The following is a 19,523-nucleotide window of genomic DNA, read 5'->3' as shown; positions in this document are numbered from 1 at the left end:
TCAATCACCTTCATCTTCTGGGTAGATGGTTTTTCTGTTAGGACTTTGAAGATGTAATTTAAAATCCTGAGAACTCTCGTAACCTTGGTGACCAAGCGGGTGAACTGCAGGACTTGGAAAGAGATTGTCGGGCCTGATTCTAGAACTCTAGGACCTCAGGGACATTTTCATTTCCCTCTGTTGTATTCTGGCTTCTGACAAACTCTGTATTTACAACAAAGCTGGGACCCACAGTGAACTGGCAGACCAGTGAGCTCGGTGCTGTGGCAGTTGTAGACAAGGGACGTGGAAAAATGTCCCTAACAAATAAAGTTTTAGCTAGAGATTTGCCTTCACTGATCACCAAGTGACATTAAAGCTACTTCTGAAACAGGCCACCATTGTCTGAGAAATGCCACACTCCTGGAAAGGGCTTTAAGATGGCAAATGACAGGCAAATGAGCGCGCATGCACACATTGGAGCGGAGCACGCCTGTGTGCACACAGAAACACGCTGAAGCTGAGCGCACACACACACACACACACACACACACACACACACACACACACGATGGAGCTAGCAGCCGCGGCAGTGACTGGGGAGGCAGGGGAGAGTGGGGGTGCTGGGGGGGGGGTCACCTTCCACCTCCTACTTTACCTGTTCTGCCAGAAGTTGCTGCTGCCTTTGTAAGAACTGCTGTTGCTGCAGGTGCTTCTGTTGCTGCTCCCTCTGTTTCTGTTGGTCCAAGAGCAACTGGTGCTGCTTCATTACTGCCGCCTGCTGCTGGCTACTGAGATAGGGGGTGCTGCTGTGAGTGCTGGCCCCAGACGCAGCTGGTGGCTGGCTCCCCACGCTGGCAGCCTGGGCTGGCACAGGGACGCCGGGCGGGTTCTGCTCCTGTCAACACAGGTAAGAGGGCCTCAAGTCAGGGAGACATGGTGAAGTCTGTGAGCCCCAATCAGGGCAGACGAGCTGTGCCCGGTGAGGGCCTGGCTCCAGGTTCTCTCTTGAAGCCTCTGCTTCATTCCAGGCCAGGCCAGAGACCAAAAGAGCTAACACCTGGGCATCCAGCAGTCAGCCACTAGCTGCCTGTCAGCTCTGCGGCTCCTACGGTTCACCAGCGGCAAAGGTGTGATTTTACATTTAAGCTCATATTTGCATGCTTTAGTTCCAGAAGGCAAATGGAGCCTCTAAATGCTCACTTTCTGGAAAGTGTGAGTACAGATGGGTTGCTGGAGGAATGCCCTGAGGGACTACGACTGATGGAGATGCCATGTTCCAAGTGTACAAGCCTTGGGTCCCCAGTGGTGGGATGGTCCCTGAACTGCCTGAAATTGTATCATGTGTCCATTTGTGTACGGCATTTTCCTGGGAAGAGACTGCTTGGCTTTTGTCAGATGTTCACACTCAAAAAATACTAAGTGTCAATGAAAACTTTAATAAATATTCTCAATTATTATATGGACCAAAAGTGAGTCATGTCAAAGGCTATATACACAATATCATCCTGTCATGGCTTATAATTTAAAAGGGGAAAATTTAACTCGAAATGGGAAAAAGGTAAAAGGCAAAGATCATTTAAGCAAGTTCAACTTTTTGAGCTCCTTTCTAGTCCTTGTATGTCTACACATTTAATCTTTACAAGAATCTAACCTTAGAGCAGACAGCTCCTGAGGTAATTTCCTCACCCCACGCACCAGAAGGTTATGGGCCAGAAGGTTTGTGAGGCCCTAAGTGCTACTGAAGTGGCAGTTACCACCAGTTTTTTTTTTTTTTTTTTTAGTTTATTTATTTTGAGAGAGAAAGAGAGAGAGAGGCAGAGACAGAAAGAAAGAATCTCAAGCAGGCTCTACATTGTCTGCATGGAGCCCAATGTGGGACTCAATCTCACAAACCGTGAGACCATGACCTGAGCCGAGATCAAGAGTTGGACACTTAAACCGACTGAGTCACACAGGCACCCCTGATTTTTTTTAAGGATGCTTTTAGTGGCTATGTAGCAGTTTACTGGCTGAAATAAGTGTAAGTATCAACATTTACACATGTACTCTCCTGCTGACTGTTGAGACATGCTTAAACAGCTTCCCAGTTTTTGGCTATAAGAAATAATGATGCAATGAGTATCTTCTATATAACTTTCCTATTTTTTTTTTTAAGGGATGATTTCTTGCAGAGGTATCATGTGTTAATGCTTATTAATACTTTTATGGCTAATGAAAAATACTGGGACATGTGGGTGTCTCAGTTAAGCATCCAACATTTTTTTTGTTTGTTTTTGAGAGAGAGACAGCAAGAGCAAGCGGGGGAGGCACAGAGAGAAGAGAGGGGGAACAGAGGATCTAAAGCAGGCTCTATGCTGTCAGCACAGAGTCCGATGTGGGGCTTGAACTCCTGAACCGTGAGATCATGACCTGAGCCGAAGTCGGGACGCTCAACCAACTGAGCCACCCAGGTACCTGATGCATCTGACTCTTGATCTCAGCTCAGGTTGTGATCTCAGGGTCAAGAGCTCAAGCCCTGCGTTGAGCTCAATGCTGGGCATGAAGCCTACTTATAAGGGAAAAAAAAAATATATACGTATACGTGTATATATATATATATATATATATATACATATATATATATATGAATATGACACCAAATTACTTCCCACAAGCACTGTGCCCATTTACACACCCTCACCAGTACAGGAGCATCAGTTTCCTCATTATTATTACCAGCACTGGATATTTTAATTTTTAAAATTTTACAAATACACAAAGGTACCCACAAGGGTATTCACTGCAGCCTTGCCTATAACCAGGAGACAATGAAGTACACCAAAACAAAGGGCACGCGCCATGGGCCACAACTGTTGTCACACAAGTGTTTAACAAGTATCAAGGAATCTACACATGTAGACGAGGAAGACAGTCTGGGACATACTGTGGAGTGAGGAAAGCAACTGTGCTCTACTCTATCTTGGAGGAAGTCAAGGAATGAGCCCTAGCCAGGGGAAAGCTGCCAGGGAAGAGACATTTTAGAACATACTTGAACAGGAGTAGAAATGCAAATAACGACCATGATAAAACTGGTACTTGATCATTCTCCACCCTACAGAGCTATGTGACTCTGCTAGGCTTGAGTGTCATGACTAAATAGATGCAGTTTAGATGTGCTGGGGAACAGCTCTCTCTCACCTTACTAAATCTTAAGGTACTCTCAACACAGAAATCTGAAAAGTGGTTTAAAAGAAAACAACAGGGGAGCCTGGGTGGGTCAGTCAGCTGAGTGTCAGACTCTTGAGATCGGTTCAGGTCATGACTCACAGTTGTGGGACTGAGCCCCACATTGGGCTCTGTGCTGATGGCACAGAGCCTGCATGGGATTCTCTCTCTCCCTGTCTCTCTCTCTGCCCCTCCCCTGCTCACTCTCTCTCAAACAAACAAACTAAAAAAAAAAAAAAAAAAAAAAAAAAAAAAAGGCAAAGCCTCTAAGGAGCACATTAAATGTGATCGTGATCTTTATCTGCAAAATACAGCCATAAATGACTTACTTTAAGTTGTGTGGCATGCAAGAGACACTAGACAAAGTACAGTGTCAAATGTATGGAAATTTGAAACCAAGTTATACTAGGGAATTTTACCCGATTTTCATTTATTCAGAATCAACCCTGGTTTGCCTGACTTTCACTCTCCAGAGACCCGAAGGATGACCGTGGCTGCTCCCTCCCACCCTCTTTGTCCCAACCACCCGAGACCTAGTGACCACAGGGATGCAGAGTGACAGAGAGGGAAGCCACGTGCTCACCTGGCTAGGGGGAACCAGTGATCGGAAGGGCATATTTCCTGGCTTTGGTTTCATCAGAAACAAGGAATTCTGCTCGTTGCTCAGATGAGGCAGCTGCTGGGGAAGATAAGCCATGAGGGCTGTCTTGCTCTGGCTGGACGCAGGGCCACCTTGCCCACAGTCTGCTTTGTAATGAGAAAGGGGTTTGGTGTTGCCATAGTCCAGCACCGACCCTTGGTTAGTCACGGCATTCTGATTCAAGTTACTTGGCGGCTGGTGACTCAGCAGGTTCACATGGCTGGGCTGGAGGTAGGGGCCTCCGGGCCGAGGGGAGCTCTTGTTCACACTGGGCATCATGAGCAGTTTGGAGTTGGTGAAGTCTTGCTTGTAGCCAGGAGGGCTGGCGGGCTTCTCCATGGGATAAGGAACGTTTAAGGGACTGTGGGAGGGGCCTGTCTGCTGCCACGTGGACATCTGCCCTGGGGCCGGTGCAGGGGTGGCCTGCTGCGGGTTCTGGAGCATCTGCTCCCGCTTCTGCTTCGCAGCGATCTGCTGGAGCTGGTGAGCAGAGGACAGCTCTGAGGGCCCTCCCGGGCCCTGGCTGGGCAACACCACACTGGAGAGGGCTCTTTGTGCATTCTGGGCCTGGGCTGATGCCGGCATCAGGTTGGGACTGGGATTGTCTGCCCCGGGCTGACCAGAGGTGTGGAATAGAGGCTGAGCGCCCCCGAGGCTGGGTGAATCTGTGCTCACAGGGCCGGCTGAAGGCCCCATAAAGGTCTGTCCTGCAGACCCTGCTCTCACTTGTGGAGAGCCTAACTGTTCTTGTTCAAAGGCTGCTGGGGAGAATTCTGTCTTAATATTAATGTCCTGTGCCAAGGGGGTCTGCGTGGCGGAACCAGAACACTCTGGGTCCTTCTTTTCTTCAAAGTCCTCATTAAACAGATCCTTCATGTCTTCATCGGGCACTGACCTGTTCAGCTCCTCGATGAGCTCCTTCCACTCTTGCTCGTTAAGGTTGAGGTCAGGCATGAGGTTGCTTTGAGATATGGAGCCTCCGGCCCCCGCGATCATGCAAGGCAGGTCATCGACGGGCTCCTGCTTCAGTTCTTTATTCAGGCTCAGAGGAAATGGCTCACCAGGGTTGCTGCCTCCATTCAAGTGGAGGCTGGAGTCTGCCAGACACTTCTTACTGATGGAGTCAAGCCCCAGTGAGTGCTTCCCACTGGCCTGCAGGGCCTCTGCACCAGGCTTGTCAGGCTGCCCCAGGGGAGAGGCTGGAGGCAAGCCATTGGAAGCGACAGCTACTCCCAGAGGGGCCTCTCGGCGGGTCTTCTTGTGTCCAGGAAAGAGGTCTCCGTAGCCATTCTGTTGCTCACCATTCTGAGGGGGGGTGGTGCTATCAAGATTTCTCTTCACTGTGTCATGAAGATGCTGCAAAACATGGACAAGAGTGACTCAATACACAATGCCATGGGTGAGGGCCCCCCCACCTCCGCCGCCACTTTGAATGGTGACTTAAATCTGGGCCCAGGTCCCTGCAGTGTGCTCCTGTTGATTCTCTCATCCAATTTACACCCCCCGCTCCTGGGAACACAGCCCCGCTTCCCCTCTGGGTCTGCCTCTCCTCCTCCTAGGTCCCATGGCTTTGCCTGAGTCAGGACGACTGGCTCAGCTCCAGGAAAACAGCCTAGCTTCAGTCAGTACATCAGTCCCTGGACTTCTGCAGCCCTCTTTTTTTGAAGGATACAAGCCTGATGCTGCCCACAGCCACCTAGTCTGAGGGTGTGCCCAAGAATGGAGTCAATGAGAAAGAACAGAAGATACCTGTATGTGCTTGAGGGCATCACACCTAAGTTCTAGATCTAGTTGCATGTGAGACCACCCATGCCCATGGACTTTTCACTTAGAGGAACCAATAAAATTCCTATTGCTTTAAGCTGAAGGAGCCATGGCTGCTTTACAGGCTCTTTCTCAGGCCTTGGTGGGGGGTGTTGCACGGGCCACTTTTCACGCCCCACCCTGCCTTTCAAGGAGCCGTTGCCCGCCTCCACCCCTTCTCCCCATGCAGGGCTGCTCCCTTACATCCCCACTCACCTCCCTGCCAACCCTAAGCATCTTCCAATCCTCCATGCCCCGTCACCAGCTCCCACAAAGCTCACCACTTCTTACCAAGACTATTCCTTTGAACACAGCCAGTCTGTCTTGCACTGTTATTCTTGCCTCCCCCACCCCTGATACCATTCCCCTCAACTAGATTTGTTCAGTGAATCCTATTAATGGTCTACCTTGTGCCAGGGACAAATGTTGTGTGGATATCAAGACAAATGAGGTGGTTACCATGGTCTTCGTGGGCTTCCAGTCTTCTAGAACATGGGACATACGTATAAAGACATGGCTACGGAATAAGACAAATGTCCCATACAAGCAACAGGGCAAAAAGCACCCTGAGATGAGAGTTCAGGAGCAGGAGTTTCATGAAGAGAACATAATAATGTGAGTGGGGAGAAAGAACATGGTATCTTTCTGCTATTTCCCCAGCCTTGTTTTCAACTGTTAGGACATGACTCTGACCCTTCTGTTACCAGAGGTGCCTACTACACCCAGCCTCTAAACACAGTGCTGCTCCTTTCCTATGTTTACTTCTGTTATGTTTTTGTCCTTCACCGTCTGCCAGCCCCTATTCCATCCCTCCTTCCCTCCCACTGACCCTAAGCACCTACACTGTGCTATTTGCAAAGTTCCAAATAATAGCTTTCGTTATTATCTTTAAATAGGTTTCAGAGGATCCATGGCACGCAGCGCTCTGTGCTGTTGTCCTCTGGCTACAGAGAAGGGCTGCACTGACCCACCACAGCAGGCCTTGGAGCCTGAGTGTGTGAGCGCTCTGACCAGAGGGTCCTGCCCAAGGCAACTCCCTGGGCACCACCAGCTCACAGCAGCAAACTACATCCTAGATACAAATGCGCAGTGAGCAAGAAAACAGGGAGAGTTACTTTCTCAATCCAGAGCCCCAATTCCAATGCTCCCATTCCTTTTGAATCCCCACTTCCAAGACTTTCCTATTTCTTTACTGTTAAAGCTGACTGCACAGTGCTCTATATATCCTGGCTGAGTCCATATTTCTCTAAATCCATATCTGGGGGCACCCGGGTGGTTCAGTCAGTTAAGCATCCAACTCTGGCTCAGGTCATGATCTCATGGTTCTTTGGGTTCGAGCTCCGCATCGGGCTCTGTGCTGACAGCTCAGAGCCTGGGGCCTGCTTCAGATTCTGTGTCTCCCTCTCTCTGTTCCTCCCTGCTTGCACTTTCTCTGTCTCTCTCTCTCTCTCTCTCTCTCTCTCTCAAAAGTAAATAAATTTAAAAAAAGATTATAAATCCATATCTGGGTACACAAGTTAGCTCAGAAAAACTAAGAAATAATAAATAAATGGAACTGTAGGGCAGAGGTGTAAGTAAAACGTGATCTTAGGACCCAACAACAGGACGTCTGCTTTACTTTCATGCCAGTTCTTCTGCTTCCTACTGCCACCTAGGGGTGGAACGGGGGAAGGGGACCAGGCTCTTACAATGGACCCTTTATCTCTCTATTAGATTTGAAAAGTTTATAAGATCCGAAAAGTTTCCTTTGGGGAAGGTAAATTCATAACCATTTAATCGGTTATGATTAAACAAGGAAATCAAAATGAGTTGTTGATTTTTTTTGCATTTTTATTCTATTATTTTCTTTTTGGAAAATCATTTGTTCCTCAGCATCAGCTTTGGGCTGTCTGTAAACCTGGGAGCTCAGTTTTCCATTTTCCAAACAGGGAAGATGGAAACCTAAGAGGTCAGGGCACTTGATGAGTCAGCTGGTTGTCCCAGATTAGAAACAGAATCCTTCTTTGCCCTAACAATTATAAAAACTACCACTCCCTCTTTCAATATCCACATGCAAACAGCTGCAGTCAAGTTCCAAAGTAACAACTCAATTTTGCAATGCCATTACTTTTAGCCAAAGGAAACACCGGGCCATTTTCTCAACTACTCACAAAATGTAACTGGAATGATGTAGGCGGGGTGGAGAGTGTGGAATGTGGTGGCCCTGGCAGATTTTTAAGCCTTGAGTGTTTGCAGGAGTGCCTGATATGTGCAGGACACTATAGAGGAAGATGAAGATGAAAAAAACATGGAGACTAATCTCTAGGAATTTACAACAAAGATGGGAAAACAGCCTGAACAGATTATAAATTACATAAGAACAAACACAAAGCTATAAAGCACACAACTGGCTGCCATGTATGAACACACATGCTTGCTCTCAGCATGTCCGGTACTTCTGAGTGCTAAGCTCAGAGGTACCTGTCATAACTACCAAATGGTCTTAAGTACACAGGGTTCCAGGAGGATCTAGTCCTGGGATAACTCCATCTGGTGTTCTTTCTTCTGCAAGGGGGTTTTGTTAAAGGACACCACACGCCTGATGGTAAGCTGGAGGCCGTGCATGCTCACCCAGTCCTTCTCCCACAAAGCGCCTTGCAGGCCTGGCTCCCACCTCAGCCTCTACCACCCACCATCTTCTGCTCCAGGAGAGCGGCCCTGGATAGCAACGCCGCTCTGAGTCAAGCTGGAGTACCCGTACCCTGTGGACACCAAATCAGTATCCTATCATCTCCCTTCACCCTATCTGGAGGCACCAGACTTACAGCACAGTCCCTCGCCTGGTCTCAAGAGACTTCCACCACCTGCCACTGAAATTCCGGTGCCCTTTTTGGTCAAACTAACCAAACACCTATAATCTTCCACGGAGCTAACAAACAGATGTGGGGTGGCTCTTTCATCCACATTCCTTACACACAGGCAGCCACCAGTGCTTTCTGACCCTTCTCACTGGGCATTTGTCTTCCTCCACCTCTCTCCTGGGTCATCCTTCTATCAGCCAACCACCACCCACCCCCACCAGAGAGCCAGGACCCTGACCCGCTGCAACATGGCTTCCACCATCTGGGGAGTTGACTGGATATTGAATGGAAGGTGTGGGTTAGAAGGGAGAATTTAGGGCTGCTTTCCCAGAGGCGAGCAATCATCTTGATGCTGCCAAACACAGTCTACATTTTCAGTGCTTTCCTCCATCATCTGCCTGTTAATAATTCCCTGCATCTTTAAAGTTCTCCTTTCTTGGTCCGCCTGGGTGGCTCAGTTGGTTAAGCGTGTGACTCCATTTCGGCTCAGTTATGATCTCATGGTTTATGGGCTCGACCCCATCGTCGGGCTCTATGCTGACAGCACAAAGCCCGCTTGGGATTCTCTCTCTCCCCCTCTCTCTGCCCCTCCCCTGCTCACACACTCTCTCTCTCTCAAAATAAATAAACATAAAAAAATAATAATAAAGTTCTCTTTCCTTGTATTTCTTTACCACATTATCTTGCTTTCTCTTCTACTTTTCTGGTTGTTTCTTCTAGTCTTTTTTGAGGTAGGTCTCCCCTTTAAACGAGTATGGGTTCTCTCTCTTCTTTTCACTCTGCACACACTGAGTGATCTTATTCACCCCCATAGCTTCAAATCCCTATGGCTGAACATCACGCTCAGAATAAACCCAACTGCCAGGGATCAAATCTATCAGCGTTTGCCCCCATCCAACCTCCTTTCACGTGTTCCACCCTTATCCCCATTGTACAGCATGCCTGAGTCACACCAGCCTTCTTCTAGTTCCTCAAAGGTGCCCCCTCCTTCCTGCCTCAGGGCCTTTGCACTTGTTCTTCTCTCTTCCTAAAACACTTCTCCCTGATCTCCCTAGGGGTGGCTTAGCTCATAATTTGGGTCCCTTATCTCCTCAAAGTCATTCTCCCAATCATTCTCCATCCTAACTCCTTGTTAATTCCCCCACTGGAGGCACTCACATGAATGCACCTAGCTTCCCCTATTAGAATGAAAAGCAGAGACCCAGTACCTAGAACAGTGCCTGGCACTCAATAAATATTTGTGAATGAATGTGCTCTCTCATCGCCCATGTCTACAGAGCTCCACATTCCTGTTTGTCCAATCACTTACTTGGTATGTGGGGTGTACCACAGCTAACTCAGACTTAATCTGTCCAAACCTGAAGCAGCTTCTCCTCAGTCCTGTTTTCCTTTCTCTGCTCCTGTCTGATAATGTCACTACCATCCACCTAGTCACATAAACCAGAGCCAGAGAGCTGGTCTAGCCCTTCCTTCTTTACTCCTCGCATCTAGTCGGTCCCTGCGTCCTACTGAGCCCACCACCTTAGTTTTGGTTCTTTGGATCTACACACTTCTCTCCATTCACTAAAACCAACTTCTGATGCTTGAATCATTTTAATCACGTCTAAAGCTAGTCCTGTTGCAATCTCCACCCTCATCCATGTTGCACCCTATGGTTAGAGGGAGTGCACCGAAGGGCAAATCTGACCCCGTCACCATCCTCCTGCCAGTTCTTCAATGGCACCCTGTTGAGGGTTCATTGGCCCTCAGGTCTTTGTAACCCAGAGCATGGCTCCACTGACCTTCCAGCTCTGGCACTAGTGTCACTCCCCATCAACTTCCTAACCACACCCATGCTGTATGCCAGCCAGTGGTGCGCCTTGCTGAACACCTCAATCCATGTCAGGTAGCATCTTTGGTAATGCACTAATCTGAGCCAAGTGCCAGAGGGACAAGTCATTACTTCCCTGGTGGCCTTGCTGACCACTCAGCACCTGTGCTTAACTCCTCATGGTGTCAGAATCTCACTCAACCTGCAAAGGCACCCTGAGGAGAATCACTGTTCCTGCTATACAGCAGATGGAAGTCAGGTTACACAAGGCTTCCCATGACATGAGCATTCGTAGGTCATGGGGAGGATCTGCTGCCATCCTCAATCCTCCTGGCCCTGCCTCCCTCCTGGTCAGACTGGGACAGGCCCAAAGTAACTCTGCTTCCACCTGTGAAGCTGAGTGAGGAGTCTAGTGTGAAACACAAGCAGCAGGGAGTGAGTCAGAGCTTCAAACTGTAAGAACACCACCCCTATGCCAAGCACAAAGAATCCCATCAAGCTGCTGTTACCAGAAAAACGGGCTGTGCCATGATGGTCTCTTCCTCCCTTCCTCTTTCTCTCTCTCTCCCTCTGTCTTTCACGTGTGCGCGCATGCACGCACACACACACGGGCATAAATGATTCTTTGTAAAATACTTTAAGTTTTATTTATTTTAAATGTTTATGTTTGAGAGAGACAGGGTGAGACTGCACAGGCAGGGAATGAGCAGAGAGAGAGGGAGACAGAGGATCCAAAGTGGGCTTGCCAACATCGGAGAGCGTGATGTGGGGCTCAAACCCACAAACCTCGAAATCATGACCCGAGCCAAAGTCAGACGCTCAACCACTGAGCCACACAGGTGCCCCACTGCTTCATAAAATATTAAAAACAGAAAAATATCACAGAACCACAGAATCTGCTACTAAAGATTCCACTTTTAAGATACTATTGGTCTTAATAGTTCAGAATTGTAATTTATTTTTTTATTTTTTTTAATGTTTATTTTTATTTTGAGAGAGAGAGAGAGAGAGAGAGAGAATCAGAGAAAGAGGGAGACACACAGAATCCAAAGCAGGCTGCAGGCTCCAGGCTCTGAGCTGTCAGCACAGAGCCCGACATGGGGCTCAAACTCACAAACCATGAGATCATGACCTGAGCTGAAGTCAGACACTTAGCTGACTGAGCCACCCAGGCACCCCTGAATTGTCAGTAATTTAGAAGTATGGTGAGTACTAAAGAGACCTGTAAGCACTCCTCCTTGCCACTGAATCCACCTACAAGGACATACTGAAAATAGCAAGTTCTAAGAAATGCATTTTCCAGAAAACTTTATAGTTTGGGATCCAGACATTTTTACCATCATTTTTAAAAATTTTTTATCTTTAACAAATTACAGGTTCATGTATCAACTATACTAAAAAAAAAAAAAAAAAAAAAAAAAAAAAAAAAAAAGAATTAGAGTTCACAAGAAATTGGAAAGAGAGTACAGAGAGGTCCTGTGTATCCTTCACCTAGTTTCCCCCAATGGTTCCCCTACACAGTACTCACCAAGATCCTACTATGTGCCAGACGCTGCCCTATACAAGTTGAGCATAAAATAATGGCCAATTCAGATATGCACAAGGTTTTTACTACACTACACTCCGACAAGGCATTAGGCACTGGGGATAAAAAAAAAAAAAAATAGTACGACATAGTTCCCACTCCTACCAGCTGGGATGTGATGATGAAGCTATGGAGGCAGCAGGATGAACTATTATGGGAGGAAGGAGAAGGGCACTTGAATTAGGTACTGAAAGAACAAAGAAATAGGAGGAAGGCATACCAGGCTGAGAGGCAAAGGCAAGGATACACAAATGAGCACTGAGTAGGAGTGGACAGAAGGAGGCAAGCAGAAAAAATGAGTAGCAGTTTAATGTTGCTTAAGTGTAAATGGCACAACAGGAAGTGCTGAAAGAGAGAGGCTGCGAATGGACTGTGATGGCCCCAAAATGTTACTTACTAATGTGAAATTTCAAAAAAAGACACAAAACTAGAGAGAACAGTATACTGAACCCTCATTATGCTCCTTACCCAACTTAAACAACTATTAGTATTTGGCCATTTTGTTGCATTTCTACCTCCCTATTCCCCCCCTCCCCATCCCTGAAACTGGGTTATTTAAGAAACAAATCTTGGGCACAGTATCATTCAATCCACAAATACTTCAGTAGGTATCTTTAAAAGGTAAAATCTCTTAAAAATATACATGTGTGTATAACATCACAATACTGTTACCACACCTAAAACATTAATAATTATTATCACCACCTCAAAGACATTAGGATGGCTACTATGCAAAACAAAACAAAAAAACAAAACAAAACAAAAAAACAAAAAAGCCCACCAAATGTTGGAGGGGGCTGTGGAGAAACTGGAACCCTTATGCACTTATGCCCTTATGGGCATGAAATGGTGCATCTGCTGTGGAAAACAATATGGTGGTTCCTCAAAAAATAAAAACACAGATTTCCATTTAATTCAGCAATATTGTTTCTATTCATTTCCAAAAGCACTGAAAGCAAGAACTTGACCAGGTATTTGTAGACCATGTTCATAGCCGCATATTCACTGTAGCCAAAAGGTCGAAGTAACCTGAGTCCATCAGTGGATGAATGAAACAAAATGTGGGCCATCCACACAATGGAATATTATTCAGCTCCATGTTGACAGCAGAGAACCCAATGCGGAGCTCAAACTCACAAACCATGAGATCATGACCTGAGCTGAAGTCAGCCACTTAACTGACTGAGCTACCCAGGCACCCCCGGGAGGGTTATTTTGGAATAATACTTGAGCTCACTTAAAAAACAGCAGATAATTAATTATTGATTAGACCAGATCTCTCTAAAATGCTCTGGAACTCTATGATTCTGTGCAATCAGGCATTTGTACATAAATATGACAAAAATGCACCGTGAACTACTGAAAGCATAAACACCATGACGTTCTCATGTATGAGGAAATCTTGACTTAATGGAGGGACCGCGTGTGTAAGAGTGATACCCTTCCCTTTCGAAGCCACGCCCTCACCGGGTCCTCTATCCCATTCCTATGTGGCCTCTTTAAGGGTCTTGCTCATTCCATCACCACCTTTTCCTCTGTTTTCCATCCATCTCCCTGTTTACCAGTTCTTTCCTCCCCTAAGGACTGGCAACACTCCGTGCCTCCCATCTTTTGGCCCCCATCCTACTCTACGTACCATCTGGCTCAGTGTTAAGGGTATAGCGAGGCTGGGTTCAAACCCTGGTTTAGTTGCCTAATTGCTGCATGCTCACAGGCAAATTACTAAGCATCTCAAGAAGCCCTGTTTCCTCATAGGAAGAAGGGCTGCTGCTGGTGGGGCGTGGGCACCACTTCCTGGGGGGCTGTGAGGTACATCACTACTGCTTACCGAGCAGCTGACAACGTTCTCACAGGTCAGCCCATCCCCTCCCTTCACTTCGGAGCTTATTCAAAGATGGATCTCTACTTTGCCGTGTGAACCAAGGTGTGACCTCCTGGATCTTAAATCCAAGGGACACTTTAAAACTGTATTGACTTAACCTCTCTGAGGCACTGAACTTCGATGACCACTCCTCCCTTCTCTAAACATCTTCTCCCTTAAGGCCCATGAGATGGCTCTCTGGACGGTTCTCCATGGCTGCCCTCTGCAAGCTGCTGCTTCTCCTGATCCTGCTCCTGTGATGTCTGTCGCCCACAAGGCCTTGGTCCCTTTTCACTGCTGTCCTCTCCCTAGGTATCCCATCCACACTCGGGGCCTCGGCCACAGCCTGGCAACTTGGCACAGAGCGGGCACTCAAATATTTACTGAATGAACATTTCCCGGATCTTCATCTTTGTGCCCAGTCCTCCATCCTGTGCTCTAGATTCACATATTAGACTGTAAACTGGGAAACTTCACATCGCCACATGGATACTGGGCAGGATGTCCTCCAAACTTGGCTCTTCCTCTCATGCTCACCCACTAGGTACATGGCTCAATCCTTGTCCTCTGCTAACTCTACCTCTTAAATTGATCTCCAGTGTCCAATCCCTCCACACCACCACACCTCCCTTTTAGTTCAACTGCTCATTTTTTTACCTAGATTACTGAAATAACTTCATGCTGATCTATTTCTATTCTCTCTGTTATCAAAGTGATCACTATAAAAACACACATCTGAACCATTATTAAATCCCTTATTCCCCCCTCACTTACAGATGAATTTCAAATTCCATACTCTGGCACTAAGGGCGTGTTTGATCTGACCCCGATGAGCCTTTCCATTTAGTCCTCTGCCATTTCGTTGGGGACCCAACTTCAAGTGAATTTCTTTCAGGACTGAGAATATACCTAGCCTGGTGATCACCTACGAATCCTTTAAGATTGAGTTCAAACATCAACTCCTCTGTAGTATTTTTTCCCTGACCACTTGCCCCACACCTGGTCAAGTTCCTTATTCCATCCCTAGCACTCTAACAAAGCGTTGTATGCACTACTTACATTCCATACTCACAGTGAAGCACTGGAGTCATACTGTAAATATGCACTCATCTGTTTCTTTTAATCTCCCCGCGCCCCCCTCCCCCCAAGTCTGTGGAGGACAAGAACCTTGCCCTTTTCATGCCCAGGGCCAGCAAGTTACAGGTACCCAATGACTGTTTCCAGATTAACCCTCCCTCCTCCTTCCCCGTGACTTCCCTTCACGGTCATTCAATTGTTCTTTAGCCTCGAGCACATCTGTCTTTCAGTGTCACGGGCTCTCTGTGCCCAATAACGGAGGCAGTATTAGTTCACTTAATCTTCATGACAACTTACCGGGTCGGTGCTGTTACCCCAATTTCAAGATCAAGGCACTGAGGCTTAAAGAAGTTAAACCCCTTGGAAAGTGAGCACTAAACCAGGATTTGAACATAGATTTAGTTGATTCAAAGTCATTTCCCAAAGTCCAACTTAGGCGACTCAGTCAAATGTGCCTCTTTTTCATCTCAAAACTTCCTAGAGTTTTTAATTCTCTCCCTCTTCTCTGAGAGGAAAACATCTCTCCTTGCAAATGTTAACTGCTCTCACCTGCACCTTCCTACTTCTTTTGGATCTGTTTCATCTGAGACTTTCTCCCTTCAAATTATTCCCCTCCAGGGGTGCCTGGCTGGCTCAGTTGGTGGAATATGTGACTCTTGATCTAGAGGTCAGGAGTTTGAGCCCCACGCTGGGTGTAGAGCTTACTTCAAAAAAACAAAAAACAAAACAACTCCCCGAGCCTGGGTGGCTCAGTCAGTTAAGCATCCAACTTTGACTCAGGTCATGATCTCATGGTTAATGAGTTCAAGCTCCGCATCGAGCTCTCTGGTGTCAGTGCAGAGGCCGCTTTGGATCCTCTGCTTCCCTCTCTCCCTGCCCCTCCCCTGCTCACCTCAAAAATAACTTCAATATTTTGTTCAGAGCACTGGTTCTCAAAGTGTGGTCCCAGACCAGTAGCATGAGCATCACCTGGGAACCACCTACTAGGAATGCAATTCTCAGGCCTCCTCCAGATGCCCTGAGTCAGAAACTCGGGGTCGGGCTCAGGAAACAGTTTTAAACAAGTCTTCCAGGTGTAACCATATTAAAAATAAACAGGTGAAGCTAATTTTAATAACATGTTTAAACCCAATATATTACCATTTCAAACGTAATTAATATTTTAGAAGGAGAGATTTTGCATTCCTTTTTGATTAGAAGTTTTCAAAACTCAGTGTTTTTTATGTTTGGCACAATACAATTTGGACTAGGCACACTTCAAGCATGTAACAGCCCTCTGTGGCCGGTGGCTACTGTACTGGACAACACTGCTCTAGGAACTGACCTTGAATGTAAGTCTTTAGGACAGTCCTGAGACAAAAGGAAGCACCCCTGACCTGGCTGCCTGCTTCAGGCAGCAGGCTCCTCACCATACACAAGGCTCTCCTCAAAGCCTGCCCTCCTGCATCAGAAAGCTGAACTTCAACACACCAAGCCCCCTTGTGCTTCTGCACAGGCAGCTTCTTCACTGAAGTACTCAACCTTGCCCCTCCTTTCTGTTTCTCCCAAACTCCTTCTCACGATCTTATTCAATGTATTCTGCAAAAAGCTACTGAGAGCTCACTGAGTCAGCCACCATCTGGGCCCCAGGGATACAGCAGAGAACAAAACAGACAAAGCCCTTGCTCTCCTGGAACCTACATTCTAGTTGGCTTGTTCTCCCAAGTAAATAAAGCACAGAAAGGGCATTTGCAGGGCTTACAATTTTAAAGAAGGTACTCAAGAAAGGCTTCACAGAGCATGAGCAGTTTGAGCCAAAGTCAGCAGGAGATGAGAGAGTGTGCCATGGCTACACCTCTGGAAGAGGGTCCAGGCTGGGGGAAGAGTGGCACAGAGGCTGAGGGGGAGTGTATCTCGTGGTGGTGTGGGAGAGGGGACCTGGAAGAGGGAAGAGAGTGAAAGCAAGAGAGGGCAGGAGGGACAGGGGTGCCAGACTGCACAGGGCAGTCTAGCCAGGTGGACCCTGCCTAAGGGTTGGCTTTTCCCTTGGGTGAGATGGAAAACTGAGCAGGAGAACAAGATTATTCCGACTGCTGGACAGAGAGCAGACTGTAGGAGGGCTAGGGCAAACAGGGAGACTGAGAAGGAGGCAATATTCTAGGTTAAAAAAAAAAAAAGATTGCTTAGACCAGGGTGGTAGTGAAGGGGCCAATTCTGGATGTATGCTGAAAGTGGAGCTGCTGAGGTTTGCTGACAGCGCTTGGCCCAAGGGTCTCCGGGAGAACAGTGTCCCTGGCAGGCCCATGTGTGGCTAGAGTGCAGTGAGTGATGGCAGGTGGCAGCAGAGAGGTCCTGATGAACTCTCAGGCCAGTGATGGGGAGAGGCCATGGGTCTGTGCGGTTAAGGATGGAGGCTGGTAGAGAGTCGGTTTTGCCACGAGTACAGGGAGCTGTGGGCATCCCCCTGCACTTAACAGCAGAGAGCACGTAGTACCCACACCCTACCGTCCTCCCCAACTCCCAAAGGTGACTGGAGAGTTTGCCACTAGCTTTTTGTACAGTCCTCTGGTGTGGTACATATGACAGCACAGTGATGGCTGTCTCCGCATCTGTCTCTGTCAGCTCCTAGGGCAGGGTCACTCCCTCATTCACCTGTCTTTCCAGCACCAGTCTTTCCAGCACCAGAATGAGACCTGACTTATCACCAGTGTTCAGTAAACAGCTCTCCTAAATTCTGCCTGTTGGTTGGGACTGGCTAGTTTGCCAAACCAAAACAACATCCCATGGTTGGCAAGATCTTCTGGCAAAAGTTCACACCTGATTAACAACAACACATAAACAAACGTTTATGAAGAAATCTCCTAGGGGTGGCCTGGCTGGCTCAGTCATAAGAGATTCTTGATCTCAGGGTCATGAGTTTGAGTTGGGTGCGTTACTTTAAAATACATACGTACATAATAGCTCCTAAACCAACAAGAGCAACCATTTATTAAGCACCTATTCTGTGCAAGGCCTAGCAACTCTGCAAAGCAGGTGTTGTTTTCACCATTTCACAGGGAAGGGAACTAAGTCTTGGAGAGGGTGAGCAGAGCAAAGAGGAAGAGGATCAGAGGTAACTATAGCTCAGAAGCAGTGCCAGTGTGTGTGTGTGTGTGTGTGTGTGTGTGTGTGTGACAACTTCTGAAGACATAGTACAGAGCAGTGTGGGGTGTGAGCTACACACATCCACCTGCAGTGTCACAGCTCCCGGGGAGGCTGGCTGCCTGCCATACTGAAGACTGGCATAGTACCCAGAACTCACATAAATTCTGAACTGTCCACATAACGACTTATACAGACTTCATCATATGATCAAGTGTAGCACATGCATGTGATCAAGTTGTAACACACCAACTTATCACACAGATTCTAAACTTTCTTGAATAAAAACACTGAGGTGAAATAGACAACCTGAGGCAACTTGAGGCAGAAACCATAAATGGAATTAATGCAACATTAACAGTACACCTATTAGGCAAGGCTCCAAAGGGGCTGCAGCTCAAGACCTCGGCATATTTGGAGCTGTGGGTTAGCTCCACGTCTGATGTCCCCTGCCACTCCTCTACAACTGCTCTGGGAAGGTCACCAATGAGGCCCACGTGGCTAAATGCAATTTCTCAGCTACTCCTAGCCCAGCAGGGACTCTCCTGATCCGGGATCAGGAAACCAAATCTCAAAAATCAGAAACTCTTGACGAATCAGAATTCATCCCTAAATCTTCAATCAACCAATCACCATAGCCTGTTCATTTTACCATCTCAATATCTCTGGAATCCGGCCTTCTCCTATTTCCACACCACCACTTTCTAGTTCCTCCTAGTTATGTCTTGCCTAGACCAATAAAATAGCCCTTCTCTACTACTTATGTTCATCCCCAATCCTTACTCACCCACTGCAAAGTTTTGGTTTTTTTTAATGTTTGTTTTTATTTTGAGAGACAGAGAAAGAACTAGTGGGGGAGGGGCGAAGAGAGAAGGGGAGAGAATCCCAGGTAGGCTTGGGGCTGTCAGCGCAGAAGGTGGTAAGGGACTGGGCTCATAACCATGAACTGTGAGATCCTGACCTGAGCCAAAATCAAGATGCACATGCCCAACTGAGCCACCCAGGTGCCCCTGCAAACATTATCTAAGGCACAAATTTACTCAATCATTCACAGTTATTTAAATCCTTTAACTGGCTCTTCACAGTACATACAATCAAGTGCACAGTACATACATCATATACTCTCCACAGTACATACAATCAAGTGCAAGCTCCTTGCCATGGTATGTGCAATGGTTGATTTTGTGCATCAACTTGACTGGACCATAGAGTGCCCAAATGTTTATTTGGCCAAACATTATTCTGGGTGTGTCTGTGAGGGTGCTTCTGGATGAAAATAACATTTGAATCAGCAGCCTGAGTAAAGCAGATTGCCCTCAGTCAGTTGAGGCCTACTAGAACAAAAAGATGGAGTTAAGAGGGAACTCTTCCTGCCTGCTCGCCTGAGCTAAGACAAAGATTTTCCTGCCTCTGGACTAAAAGTGAAACACTGTCTCTTTGTGGGGTCTCAGGCCTGCCAACATTTGGACTGGAACCACACCACTGGTTCTCCTGGGTCTCAAGCTTGCCAACTGCAGATCTTGGGACTTGTTAGTTTCCATAAATGCATGAGCCAATTTATTATAATCAACCAACCAATCAATCAATATCCTCCTCCCCCA

At 47.1% G+C, this 19,523-nt stretch overlaps 1 protein-coding gene across 1 annotated transcript in view; it reads right to left on the bottom strand.

Moving 5' to 3' along the window:
* The window catches only part of MAML1 (mastermind like transcriptional coactivator 1), a 42,920-nt gene that overhangs the window by 7,175 nt on the left and 16,222 nt on the right, over positions 1-19,523 (bottom strand). Inside the window, exons 2-3 of the mRNA XM_060636409.3 lie at positions 3,770-5,182; positions 638-877 (exon numbers count right to left, since the gene is read on the bottom strand). Coding sequence (XP_060492392.1) covers positions 638-877; positions 3,770-5,182 — 1,653 coding nt within the window. The remainder of the gene's footprint in view (positions 1-637; positions 878-3,769; positions 5,183-19,523) is intronic.

Source organism: Panthera onca, chromosome A1 (assembly GCF_046562875.1).
Source record: "Panthera onca isolate mPanOnc1 chromosome A1, mPanOnc1 haplotype 2, whole genome shotgun sequence".
In the NCBI taxonomy this organism is placed as follows: domain Eukaryota; kingdom Metazoa; phylum Chordata; class Mammalia; order Carnivora; family Felidae; genus Panthera; species Panthera onca.
Note: the sequence above shows the minus strand (reverse complement) of the source record. Positions and strands in the feature narration are given on the sequence as shown.